The sequence below is a fragment of the Oncorhynchus mykiss genome, chromosome 11, assembly GCF_013265735.2.
Source record: "Oncorhynchus mykiss isolate Arlee chromosome 11, USDA_OmykA_1.1, whole genome shotgun sequence".
Lineage (NCBI taxonomy): Eukaryota > Metazoa > Chordata > Actinopteri > Salmoniformes > Salmonidae > Oncorhynchus > Oncorhynchus mykiss.
In genome coordinates this window covers 49,360,602-49,374,784 of record NC_048575.1, presented here as the reverse complement: position 1 = coordinate 49,374,784, position 14,183 = coordinate 49,360,602, and the positions used below count along the sequence as shown (strand labels likewise).

The 14,183-nt window shown below is 39.1% G+C and overlaps 2 protein-coding genes across 3 annotated transcripts; one reads left to right on the top strand and one right to left on the bottom strand.

Annotated features, from left to right (window-relative positions):
* Positions 1 to 608: 608 nt before the first annotated feature.
* LOC100135853 (sia-alpha-2,3-Gal-beta-1,4-GlcNAc-R:alpha 2,8-sialyltransferase) lies at positions 609 to 9,935 on the top strand. The gene is made up of 4 exons (XM_021621130.2): positions 609 to 1,415; positions 2,279 to 2,401; positions 2,571 to 3,128; positions 6,409 to 9,935. Exons 1-4 carry the CDS (start codon positions 1,255 to 1,257, stop codon positions 6,689 to 6,691), a joined length of 1,125 nt encoding a protein of 374 aa, XP_021476805.1. The 5' UTR covers positions 609 to 1,254; the 3' UTR covers positions 6,692 to 9,935.
* Positions 9,446 to 14,181, bottom strand: LOC110535819 (ras-related protein Rab-27B). 2 transcript variants are annotated; one of them, XM_021621132.2, is made up of 6 exons: positions 14,089 to 14,181; positions 12,405 to 12,606; positions 12,054 to 12,139; positions 11,733 to 11,836; positions 11,366 to 11,489; positions 9,446 to 10,554 (listed from the first exon to the last, which is right to left on the bottom strand). In XM_021621132.2, the coding sequence occupies exons 2-6, from the start codon at positions 12,558 to 12,560 to the stop codon at positions 10,368 to 10,370; spliced, it is 657 nt and encodes a 218-aa protein (XP_021476807.1). In that variant the 5' UTR covers positions 12,561 to 12,606; positions 14,089 to 14,181; the 3' UTR covers positions 9,446 to 10,367. The 2 variants fall into 2 exon arrangements, with proteins under 2 accessions (XP_021476807.1, XP_021476806.1); XM_021621131.2 differs by having other exon boundaries at positions 12,405 to 12,585.
* Positions 14,182 to 14,183: the final 2 nt, after the last annotated feature.

Sequence of the window (14,183 nt, the reverse complement as noted above, 5' to 3'; positions counted from 1 at the left end):
AAGGATGATCAATGGAAACAGGATGCACCTGAGCTCAATTTCGAAATTCATAGCAAAGGGTCTGAATGCTTACGCAAATAAGGTATTTCTGTTTTTAATTTTGTATATATTTGAAAAACATATTAAAACCTGTTTTTGCTTTTTCATTATGGGGTATTGCGTGTAGATTGATGAGGACATTAAAAAAAACTATTTTACAATAAGGCTGTATCGTAACAACATTTGGAAAAAGTCAAGGGGTCTGAATACGTTCCGAATGCACTGTATATATTTCCACACCATGAAGTTGGAATAATACTGTGAACATGATAATGCCCTCTCAGTGTAAGAGCTGTTTGAAAATGTCAGCCTGTTTTGGTGCATGGAGTTTTGGCCTGCCTGCAGTAAAATTAGTTAAAGACCAATAAGAAATTAGTTCCAAACCTCTCTGGCAATAACAGCTATTTCCCCCTTTCCCTCTCAGACCATGCGCAGACAGTTGTAGGAAATTATTGCTTGAGAAATTGCTCTTTGCTGAGAAGCTATTTTTGTTTATTTTTGACCATTTCAATTGAAAACAATCACAGTAAAGTACTTAATTTTTTACCCAGAAATGATTTGTTATCGTAAATGAAACGGCTGCATTGGACCTTTAAACTGATATGCTACTGTTAATGAGATGTACTTTAGCATTCGTAGGGACATCCCTTAATCAGATGCTGATCAGGCTTCCACATTTGCAAAATATTATGTGATTCAGTATTTTGTACAGTCAGCAAGTAATATTCGATGGTACGCATAACACATTAAGTTTATTGCTCCCGTCTCTAAACCAAGGAGATGTAATACAGTCATGACACTTTTAGTCGTATTTTCATCTGGGCTCAACAAACACTTCTCCATTTGCACCGGAATATGTGGAATGATTTAATGGGGAGAGATTGCGTAGCCGAGACCGGTGAGAATTTTGCTGGATTGATACATTGACGTGAATTTCAGATGCATCGCCCTAATGGTATTTATCTGGCTGCCTGGAGAGAATTCAGTTCAGCGCGAAGGCAAGGCAAGGCAGCAGGGATGATGTGAGTGCACGAAGACAAATCGCTAACTGCCATTTCAACCACATTGCATATTTGCCGTCCATTTTACATTGGAAAGCATGTTTATTTTGTGTCATAATACGAATATGTATAGCCAAAATCAACATCTAGAATCGAGGTGATGAAGGCTGGCACATTTCCATCGCTATTCTTCAAGGAATGAAAACGCTCCAAGATGGTCCGCATCGCAAACGCTCTGGGTCTGGTCATATTGATGGTTGCTCTTCTCATTTTATCCTTAATAAGTTATGTGTCCATTAGAAAGGACAGCATCTTCTCTTCCACAAAAAATGACAATATGGGAGGACCACGGATAATGTTCCACGCAGGATTTCGGTGAGTAAGCTAAACCAAGATTTGGAAGCTCATCATTTTTTATTTTGATATGACGCATGTAAAAATCCTGAAATGGTCTGATAATATGTGATTTATTTCATTCTGACAAGGCGCACGCGGTACATTGCGGTACATTTTTTTCCAACGTAATCTTTATGATTGATTATGTCTACATTGTTCTGTATGCTATGGCATTATATGGCCAACTGTATTAGAGGAATCAGGGCCTGAATAAATAATCAAAATAAATAATAATTCCTCTGCAAGCGGAAGTAGCCTAACTCTAATGCAAACCCCTGCCTCAATTAATTAGCCTTACATTAGATGTTTAATGACATTTCAACTGTAGAATCATCGACAGTAGGTTTTTGCCCCCCCAATATACTACAATATATATGGTATATATATATATATATATATATATATATATATATATATATATATATATATATATATATATATATATATATATATATATTGTTTATTGTTATGTGGTTATTGTGACGCGCCAGGCTATGTTTCCATGTTCCGTGCTTTTGCACGTATGTTCATTTGGTACATTAGCTTTGGTGAGTGTTTTTTCGCGCGTTGCACTTTTGCCTTTTTGCAGGAGGTTTTGACGCAGTTTGCGTCCGTCTGTTTGTTCACTCCAGCCTGAATAAAGTGTGCGCCTGTTCACAAAACTCTGCTCTCCTGCATCTGATTTCGCCACCAGTATACACACCCTTGACAGTCCAAGGTGCTGCTAGATGTTATTGTGCCTATACTGTTACAAGTCCACACATGAATGCATGCTATGAGTTGGCTTGGACATGCTGACAATATGAATAGCTCTTTACTAAGGAAAACCCTTTTCTTCTCAGGTCACAGTTTGCCATGAATTTCCTGGACCCATCCTTCATCCCGTTAACCAATGCTCTGAACGAGGAGCTGCAAGGGAAACCCTCCAAATGGAAATTCAATAGGACAGCTTTTTATCAGCAAAGGTATTATTATTATTATTATTATTATTATTCGGTTTAAACAGAATACTGTTTATGTGTTTAGTAGAACATTTCAGTTTATTTGTCGTTTGCAGTTGGCTACATTGCAACATTGCATTTAGTTGAAACAGCAGCTGTGAGCTGATATTTTGATCTGTTTACAACTTTTCAGGAAAGAGATCTTCCATTACATTGATGTGGCCAACAACTTCTCCCTCACCAAGAATGGTGTGCGCGTCGGCCAGCTGATGCACTTTGACTACTCCAGTCACAAGTATGTCTTCTCTATAAGCAACAACCTGAAGTCACTGCTTCCTGATGCTTCACCCATCCAGAACAAGCACTACAACGTGTGTGCCGTGGTGGGTAACAGTGGGATCCTGACAGGCAGTCACTGTGGGCCAGAGATCGACAGTGCCGACTTTATCTTCCGCTGCAACTTCGCCCCTACCGACTCCTACTACAAGGATGTGGGCCGGAAGACCAACCTCACCACCTTTAACCCCAGCATCCTGGAGAGGTACTACAACAACCTTTTGACCATCCAGGACCGCAACAACTTCTTCCTCAACCTGAAGAAGCTGGAGGGGGCCATTTTGTGGATCCCTGCATTTTTCCTCCACACCTCGGCCACCGTCACACGGACCCTGGTGGACTTCTTTGTTGAGCACAAGGGGCAGCTGAAAATCGAGCTGGCCTGGCCTGGAAACATCATGCAGGATGTCAACAAGTGAGTATGGAGAGACTGAGTTTATTGTGCCAGAGTTCTGGGAATCAGAACTGTCATTGGTGGTTTTGTTCTCACTTTCAGACACCATTGTTCCTACATACTGTACACACAAAAATGACCCAACTGCTGGGTTGTAGGCATTGGGTCACTTAGGTTGTTTTCTTTTAAAAGAGCAAGGTTGGGTTTTAATGCTGGGTTATTGATGCTGGGTTATTGAAATAGACTGCAGGCGTGGCTTAGTAGGGTCGTGGCTTTCAGATAGCCACCTGTGAAAGTAAATGTTATTCCTGTTAATCTGTTCTGTTGTATTATTACTGCATGTTAAGGTTGAACACTGGCAGTTTGAAGTTTTTATGAGGCTCACAGAAGGCTTACAGAGGTTTTGTGTTCCTTAAAGAGCACTTTGCCAAGACCGCCTGGTGGGATGGAGTTTTGGCCTGCCTGGTCACATCACCAGGCAGGAAATTAGTTAATAGACCAATAAGAAAGAGAGTCACAAACCTTTCGGCCAATAACAGCTAGTTTTGTGTAGAGGTCGACCGATTAATTGGAATGGCCGATTAATTAGGGCCGATTTCAAGTTTTCATAACAATCGGAAATCTGTATTTTTGGGCGCCGATTTGCCGATTTTTGTATTACATTTTTTATATACCTTTATTTAACTAGGCAAGTCAGTTAAGAACACATTCTTATTTTCAATGACGGCCTAGGAACGGTGGGTTAACTGCCTTGTTCAGAGGCAGAACGACAGATTTTCACCTTGTCAGCTCGGGGGATCCAATCTTGCAACCTTACAGTTAACTAGTCCAACGCAATAATGACCTGCCTCTCTCTCGTTGCACTCCACAAGGAGACTGCCTGTTACGCGAATGCAGTAAGCCAAGGTAAGTTGCTAGCTAGCATTAAACTTATCTTATAAAAAACAATCAATCATAATCACTAGTTAACTACACATGGTTGATGATATTACTAGATATTATCTAGCGTGTCCTGCGTTGCATATAATCTGACTGAGCGGTGGTAGACAGAACCAGCTGCGTAAATGTAACAGTATAGACTTTACGTCCGTCCCCTCGCCCCGACCTGGGCGCGAACCAGGGACGCTCTGCACACATCAACAGTCACCCTCGAAGCATCGTTACCCATCGCTCCACAAAAGCTGCGTCCCTTGCAGAGCAAGGGGAACCACTACTTCAAGGTCTCAGAGCAAGTGACGTCACCGATTGAAACGCCACTGGCGCGCACCACCGCTAACTAGCTAGCCATTTCACATCGGCTCCATAAACATTAATTCAAACAGCACTTTTGTGCGTTTTGCCAGCAGCTCTTCGTTGTGCGTCAAGCATTGCGCTGTTTATGACTTCAAGCCTATCAACTCCCGAGATGAGGCTCGTGTAACCAAAGTGAAATGGCTAGCTAGTTAGCGCACGCTAATTATTGTTGTGTTGCTGGTTTCGAGCCCAGAGAGGAGCGAGGAGAGGGACGGAAGCTATACTGTTACACTGGCAATACTAAAGTGCCTATAAAAACATCCTATAGTCAAAGTTTAATGAAATACAAATGGTATAGAGGGCAATAGTCCTATAATTCCTATAATAACTACAGCCTAAAACTTCTTACCTGGGAATATTGAAGACTCATGTTAAAAGGAACCACCAGCTTTCATATGTTCTCATGTTCTGAGGAAGGAACTGAAACGTTAGCTTTCTTACATAGCACATATTGCACTTTTACTTTCTTCTCCAACACTTTGTTTTTGCATTATTTAAACCAAATTGAACATGTTTCATTATTTACTTGAGGCTAAATTGATTTTATTGATGTATTATATTAAGTTAAAATAAGTGGTCATTCAGTATTGTTGTAATTGTCATTATTACAAATAAATAAATAAAAAATTGTCCGATTAATCGGTATAGGCTTTTTTGGTCCCCCAATAATCGGTATCGGTGTTGAAAAATTATAAACGGTTGACCTCTAGTTTTGTGTTTTACGCTCCCAACTCAGACCACTCCCAGACAGTCCTAGCACAATTCTTGCTAGAGTCTTTGCTAGGAAGCTTTTATTTGTATTTTATTTTTTATTGAAAACAATCACAGTAAGGTACTTAACTGACACCTAGAAATGATTAGATATTGAGATAAAAATGTCTGAATGGGACCTTTAAAGCTGGAGTCCTTCATGGTGAAACAGCCACATTCGTTTGTGATATTACAACAGCAAATACGTTTTTTTTTATTGGATGCGAGATAGAAGAGCACAATATGATTTTTTATCATGCTGTGCAACACTCCTCCAATCTAAAAATGTAAATAAACAAAACATTGGTGGTGGGGTGGCCACTGGCGCTGTTTCCCACTACTGCGGATTCCATCTTGAAGAACCTATGTAAGTTCCAGTGTTGAGATAGCTACCACTTTATTACAATATGTATATAATAATGTTAATATCCAAAAATATTTAAGGAACATTTAAAATTACACCGTACAATCTTAACATGTAATACAATAGAACAGAACAAATGAACAGGCATGACATTTACTCTCATGGGTGACCAAAAATAACTATCTGAAAGCTACACCCTTAATAAGCCATACCTTCTGAAAAGAATAAGGATTACATTAAAAAAAAAGACCTGCTGCTGGGTCAACCCATCATGAAAGTGAATAAAACCCAACTGATGGTTAAATTAACCCATGTTTGGGTAATCCTAACATCCCAACATGTTGGGTTATTCACGCAAACCAACTGGCTGGGTCAAAATAACCCACCGTGGGTTCTGTCCAATATTTACCCAGTGCTGAGTTAACCAAAAAAACGAATTAGGTTATTTTTAAGAGTCTATCTAAGTAACATAATAAAAAACTCAATCAAAATCTTGTCAGTTTAAGCTAGACATATCCGGAAAGTGGCCGAGCTACAGCTGTGTTTGTCAGCCCATGAGACATACCGAATATCGATCTTTTCATGAAAACATCTGTAGCGTCCAAACAGTTTGGCTTACAAAACTAATAGGACCCCACTATGGAAAGGGGGGACTTTCTGTTTTGCTCTATGACACACACAAGTGTCATGGGAATTGTCTGAAGGTAACACGAATGGAAGTATGGAGGTAGTTGTGTGCCAAAAAAAAGCTAAAATATTTCTTAAGCTTTCTTATATCGCTTAGATATAGGACAGACACTTCAAAACTTTATTCCGTATGATTTTTTCTGACTGTCTTTTTTGCCATCTGTCGAACACTTCATTGTCCAAAAAGTGTTTACTTTTCCCCCATAGATATTGGAAGACCAAGAACCTGTCCCCGAAGCGACTCAGCACTGGTATCCTCATGTACACTCTGGCCTCGGCCATGTGTGAGGAGATCCATCTGTATGGCTTCTGGCCCTTCGGCTGGGATCCCAACACAGGCAAGGAGCTGCCCTACCACTACTACGACAAGAAAGGAACCAAGTTCACCACCAAGTGGCAGGAGACCCACCAGCTGCCCAGTGAGTTTAAGCTGCTTTACAAGATGCATGGAGAAGGTGTGACCAAGCTGAGCCTTTCACACTGTTCTTAGACATTCCAGCCTTGGTGACAGTGCGTCAAGAAATTAATTTGGTGGAGCTCCAACACAGCAGCTGACCTTGCGCTCACGTAACATATTTTGCGACTCGAAGCAGACAATGCATGATTTAGTAGTAAGATGTATTACTCTTTCACTCCAGAAACACACCATCATACCACCACTGCATCTTGCCTTTCAGCTTCGTCATAGGGTATGTAATTCACACTTTAGGTTGCGAGGAACATGGCACAGTATTTCAAATGTTGATTACTGGTTGATGTCATTATGATGCTTAATATATTATGTCACACTATCATAGTACTTATCATACAATATTTCACATCACATTATTTGCATTGCTATCATAATTATTGGGATAAATAGATCAATACAACACACGTACATTTTATGAAAAATAATCACTATTTCCAAACGAAAGTTTTTTCCAGAATGTAGGGGTGAGGTGGGGGGCATAATTATTATTAGGCTATAGCCTTATTTCAAAGGGATTTGATTGTTCTTTTGATATCACTGCTTAGTCTCAGGGAAGGATTTAAGAGAAGGAATGTTTTTTTGTTTTTTTTATCAGATGCAAATGCTCCCACTGCGGTGCAAGCAGAGACACTGTCTATTTTCCATCCCTTTTTAGCATACAGTGAAGTACCACAGGTGCCAGCAGACAGCCAATGGGCCCAGCCAGCACACTGCACTGCTAACTACTGTTGCAGTGAGATTTGTTTACAATGCCCCTTAATGTATATAATTGCTGCCCTATTTAGATAAAGATACTGTAGCGATAGCCACAGTCCCACTGTTTTACTGAGATTCTGGTGATCGCTCTGGTAATATTTAAATTTGCGAATGAATAATCTACATTCCAACACCAAGCCATAGACTGAGCTTAGTTACAGTACACTTTAAAGTATATATATTGTTGTTATCATCCCGCTTTAAGAATCGTTCTTGAGGAATTGAGCAAAACATTCAGAAAAAGTGTCAGAATTCTGTTTTTAGTTTCATACGACTTCAACTCTTATCTATTTTCAAAATACCATTGAACACCATGGTGCTAAAGGGAGAAGGAATTTCATCAACCAGTCTTTACGTTGTGGGGTGCATACCGTAACAGCATTTTTTTTGTTTTAGTCAAACACTGAACACAGAACTCATGTTATGACCCATGTATCAACACAGGGTCTTCACCACATCCACGGTGTGTAGAAAACTTTAAGAACGCTTTCCTAATACTGTCTCAAGTCTTTCTTTAACCTGTCTCCCCCCTTCCTCTACACTGATCTGATTGAAGTGGATTTAACAAGTGAAATCCATAAAGGATCATAGCTTTCACCTGTTCAGTCTATGTCATGGAAAGAGAAGGTATTCATAATGGTTTGTACACTCGGTGTATACATTACTTTGACCTTACTTTGACCTTTGAGACATCATCCAGAGAAATTAAGTTTTGTTGAATAATTGTAGCACCTTGTACAAAGAGCATGATACACTATTGAATGACACTGCATGTAAGAAACGAACAAATTATTTGTGCTGATATTCTAATTTAAACAGCACCAGAAACATTGTATGAAAGCTGTTTTAAGGCAGAAATTCCTATCAAACCACTGGGACCAAAATTATTTGTTTTACCTTTCTGACAATTAAAGAACTAATGTAACTTTATTTTTATATCTCTAGATTATATTTACTCTCCTCAACAAAGTGTTACATGAAACATATACTGTATCAAGTCAAGCTCCACTATGTTAGAGGATTGGGTATGGATTGGTACTGTAGCTTTCAGGATTTAACCATTGATGTCTGTACATTGACTTTGCTCAAACGGTACCATATGATAGCCACATGATGACTCACAGCACATGCTCACATTGGGAAGGAGGTGAGGTTGGTGAAAACACCACAAGTTGGCTGTATTTATTAGACAGAGGGTTTCGTCATAGTGTACATGCCATGCACAAGATATGGGATTGCCCTTATGAGCAGGGGTAGAAAATCTTAGGAATTTACCTTAAAACATTTTTCTTATGAGTTCAGATTTACTATGCTCATGAACCAGATTATGGGTACTTTTAAAAGACAAGTTAGTCAGTATTACATCGACCATGGGTGTCATGCTCACAGAAGTATTTTAGAACAGAGCGGGTTTTTTTCCCATCATAATACTGTCTGTCATTATTATGACACAAATATATGATACAAATGTGCCATTAATTTGTTAGGTAGTAGTTTACTCTTAGTCCATACCCTGGTCGTGTAGATTCGATTTTAGATTAAATTAGATTTATATTTTCACTCATGTTTATTTCTTAAAAGTAAATACACCAAAGAAAGCCCACTAAACAAGAGATACTCATTTATCCGAATGTGATGTGATTTAAAATGTTGGCTTAAGTATGGCAACCAATGTACAACAATATATTTCATTCAATTTATGTTTTTTATTTGATGTGTTGTCAAATGATTTCCTGACATAGAAAACACTTGGGTAGTTGTGTGGTATATTTGCCTTTTATGTCTTGTCTAATGGGTTCTGTTGTTGAATTATAATGCCTCTATGAATGTCCTCCTTTAAATGCTTCCATGTACTGATCATCTCCAAAGAAAACTACAGTACTACTCACATAAATGAAGAGAATGTATGCTCCCCCACATTTCCTTAGAGCAAAATGTCCAATGTGTGTGCAGACGCGTTTGTGTTCAAAAGGAATGGTACTAACAGAATCCCGGATTGCAAATCACCCCAGTTTGTGCTTGCATGTATTTATTTGATAAGAACAAACTGATAAGTCATCAAAGCAGCCAGCCATTTTCATGTCAAAAGGCAATTATTGGTAAAACCAACATTAATTGTGTTTAAAATGACAGCATTTCTTCTTAAGACGTAGGTTTTAATACAATTTCATATTTTTTTCTGTCAGTACTTATGACCTCTAAACATTTTCTATACTTTCTTAAATGTGCATGACAATTATGTTCCAGTAATAACCAAGCTTAAGTACCAAATGTGCTCTTTGTCGTATACAGTAGAACTCATGGATCCTGTAATGCACTTTGCTATCTATGTTTGTAACACAATAATAGATTTTCTCATTCATATATAAGAAATGTAACCATGACTGTGAATGAGTTGTTGCATAATCAGTTTTGGATTATATATTGTCAATTATAAATGTATGTGCCTGCATTTTCCTTCCATCGATGCCTCAATGTGTCAAATAAAAAAGAAACATACTTTTTACATACGACTCTTCTTCAAACACTTTTGATTAGTATTTAACCATTTAGAATCACACAAAGCCTAGTCATATTACAAATATTGGCTTGAGATCTACACATGGTGCTTTCATTTACTGTTTAATCATTTTACAATGTTACAAAACTGGATTGTGTGTTATGTTGCTTGTTTCTGGTCAATAACATACATCACAAGTACAGACTGAAGATAATGCTGACCAGGTTGGGAATAAATAGCCAGGGCAGAAGTTATCAATCCAAAAATAAACACACATTATTACAGAAGAGGATAATACACATCCTTAAAATACTGGATGGGATAATTGAACTTCTCCAATATAATAAAACTCCTATGATGCAATAGTTACACATTTTAATGAATGGTCCTTCATTCTGAATGCAGCCAACCACATGTCCATGAAATGTGGCTGACATCCTAACAGGCACACTTCCTGCTGGTGGAGGTTTCGGCCACTTTGTTAATGACTGCGCTCCCATTGGCAGCCTCTGACACAGGCCCCTCTGTGTTCTGCTCCATGCGCCTCATCACCAGGTCCAGCAGAGTGGTCACTGCCTGGTCTACCTCATCCCCTGTGGCACTACTCGTCTCAAAATAGGGTACACTAGAGAGAAAGGGAGGGACTTATTAACCTGAACACTATACTGATTATAGTGATTATTAATGAATGGATGAAGGCCACAACGTTCAGTTGAATTGTGATTTATTTCTAATAGGGTCATTTTTATTTTAAAGGTCTAATGCAGCCATTTGTAATCTTAATATCAAATCAATTCTGGGTAACAAGTACCTTACTGTGATTGTTTTTAATTTAAATGGTCAGAAATAAGCAAAAATATCTTCTTAGCAAAGATACATTTCTCAGACTGTCTGGGAGTTGTATGAGTGGGGAGGGGGGGAAATTTCACTAGCCGTTATTGGCAGAGAGGTTTGGAACTCTCTTTCTTATTGGTCTATTAACTCAATTTACCACCTGGTGAATTAAAAAGGCAGGCCAAATCTCCATCCCACCTAAACAGGCTGAAATTTCAGCCAGTATTTTCAAACAGCTTTTACACTAAAAGGTCATTATAATAATGTTCACAATTTCACAGTATTATTCTAACCTCAGTGTGGAAATATATATAAAACACAGGAAATCACGTGTTTGATTGCACTGGGCCTTTAAAGATGCTGAAGAGGCTCTATAGAGTGGATGGTAGTAGCTAACTGACTCAAGTACAATAGTACTCCTTCTGTTTGGGGCATTCGCTCTAGATTGGTACGAATGCTTTACAGTTGTGCTAAAACTATGAACTCAAACACCCTCAGTTCATGGAGGTTCGCTGGAGAAGAGAGCCGTGCCAATGGTCAGATCACATTTCGCAGAGGTAGCAGAACTTTGTCCTGAGCAAGCAGGTATCCATCTCACTTACCAATATCTGTCCGCCAGGTCCCTGGCTTGTTTTCCTTGTACATCTCTCAGGTCTTTGAGGTCTGCTTTGGTGCCAACTAAGACTATGTCTGGACTGTCACAATAGGCATTTGCCTGTAGCTGACCTGAACAATCACAACAAGAGGTAATCAAATTCCAGTTATTGATGGATATGTAAGTTAGTATTTGAATCACAAACAGTAACCTACCCTGCTAGATTGAGATAATTTACTATAATGCCAAATACAACGTAAAATACACTATCAATGTGGTACTGTACTTACATGCTCTACTAAATGGATGATTCAAACTGACTATAGGCTGACATTGATCTAAGTGCTTTGGAAGATACGTGTGCTGAGACATACTCATCCAGTTCCTGACATTCAGAAAACTCTGCTGATTGGTCAGATCAAACATAAGAAGGAAGCCCATTGCGTCTCTGAAGAAGGCTGTAGTGAGACTTCTGAACCTGGAATTTATACAATTACAACAATGTTCGAACACTGGTAACGTTATGGATATGGATTATACCATTGAAAATGCTCATCTAACAATGATACAAAATTGCCTTTGAATTTCTAAATACAGTATACTCCTAGAAAAACAGCAAACACCGTGAAATGTGACAGACTTGCAGAGCAGGACAGTTCAGATATCACATGTACTGTCTGCTTGTTGTGGCCTACCTCTCTTGCCCTGCTGTGTCCCAGAGCTGTAGATGCACTTTAAAAGTCTTCTCTGTCGTTCCATTAGAGCCAGTCCCCAAATACGTCTGGAGACACAAGACAGTTGTAGAATAAGTGTCATCTCAAGAGCTGGGACCAAAGGCATGCTCTTTGGCTCTGGAATATGTTTTCAACAAATGTTCTATTTTTTATTGTGAGTTGATCCCCTACTATTCCATCCAACATTCAACATTTGGATTTGTATAACCACATTATCATTGGAAGCTGGTGTGGAGCAAGGATGACTGAACATGAATGATGTGTTTGAAAGGAATGTCATGGGCTGCACACAAGTAAAGCAGCACGACTCACCACTCTCTTTTCCCTGAAGTCTATTCCCACTGTGGTGGTGAACTTGCGGTTGAACTTGTTGTCGGTGTACCTGTAGAGGAAAGTGGTCTTCCCCACTCCAGAGTCCCCTAATGACAAGAGCTTGATCAGGTAGTCGTAATCCCAATCAGTCGTCATTGTGCAGCCTCGTGCCAAACCTGCCCTAAAATATGAAACCAAAGTACTGTAGGCTATTATAGTCATATCTTACTTGCAAATATGACATTGCAGACATTACTGTGAATGGTGGTACATTCACCACACTTACAATTAATACAGCAACAATGAATACAGCGGAATTACTATTACATTGCCAGGAATTCAGAAAATTGAATACAGGTCTCCCAGAAGACATTAATGGCTTGATTCGTGCCCTTAACTAATATACTTTGAAACTGTCATACATATATAGGCTATTGTAATTTCATTGTATAGTACTGTAAATATAGCCAGTATACTATACAATGTAGTATGAAAGTAGTAGGGAGTTTTTCTAGGGAGTTTTTCCTAGCCACCGTGCTTCTTCACCTGCATTGCTTGCTGTTTGGGGTTTTAGGCTGGGTTTCTGTACAGCACTTTGAGATATCAGCTGATGTACGAAGGGCTATATAAAATAAATTTGATATACTACAAAGTGCCCTAAAAGGATTGAACAAAGAGGCAAATATTGGCCTAACACACAGCTGAAATCCCCAGTCAGGGGGTTCATGATCACAGGGGCTTCGTAGACCGTCACAACTCGAGTCATTAAAAGCCGATCAGAGCAGAGCAGGCACATGACTCGACCCAGCTTTCACATGAGCGGTCAAGTGGCTGTCCTGTGTGAGCTGCAGGAAAAAGCTCTAAACATGTGGCTTCTATTCATTGTCTACATACAGTACACTCTCAAATAGTACAGAGACAGAATACAAAGAGGGCAGAAAGACCTTGGGCTCCTGTAGCTCATTCAGTTACACCGGTAACTCTTTATTTGGGTAATAGCACGACAAAGCATCTTGTAGTATGTGTATGACGATCAAGTGGAAGAAAATATCAAAAGGGATGTTGACATTTTCACATCATTACCGTCGCGGACTTCAATTGATCCATTATTGTGTTGGGAACAGTCTAAAAGCACAACCTTGTAGTTTATTTTAAATGTTTTATTTCCAATCATACTTGGAAATGGCCTGTCTCAGATTCCTTAGGCACTGAAAAAGGAATGAGATGCCAATATGAAAATGCTGACTCATTTCCAGTGTGTATTATCAATATGATATTTCTGCTCAGTTGTCTGGTGTCTTTATTGAAAGATGAGAAAAAGTAGGCCTGATTAAATTCTTTCAATGGCCAATGTGTCTGTGATGCCCGAAATATTTAAGACATTGGACAATATTTATTTTGTATGCAGAGAATGTGCAAGTTATCCATAGAACAAACTAATCTGTATGCAGATTCTCTTGGAGATAAATGGCCATTGTGCACATAAGGAACGTCTCAAAATGCGTTTTCAGAAAATGTAGGCCAACTATAATGCCCCCAACAATACAGTGAGACAGACAATACAATGCCTGATGAAATGCCTGGAGATGAGTAAACCAATATGCCACTCAATGATGCTGCTACAAAATGCACGAACTTCACTCTACCAAGATTGGAGAAAAACGACAAATAAATTCAATCTTACCGATTTAGCCAGAGGTACTGCCAACTTCCATTCAGGGAGCTCAACCAGTCCTTGGCAAACACATAGCTATTGCCTGAACCTTTCCCCCTCTCACA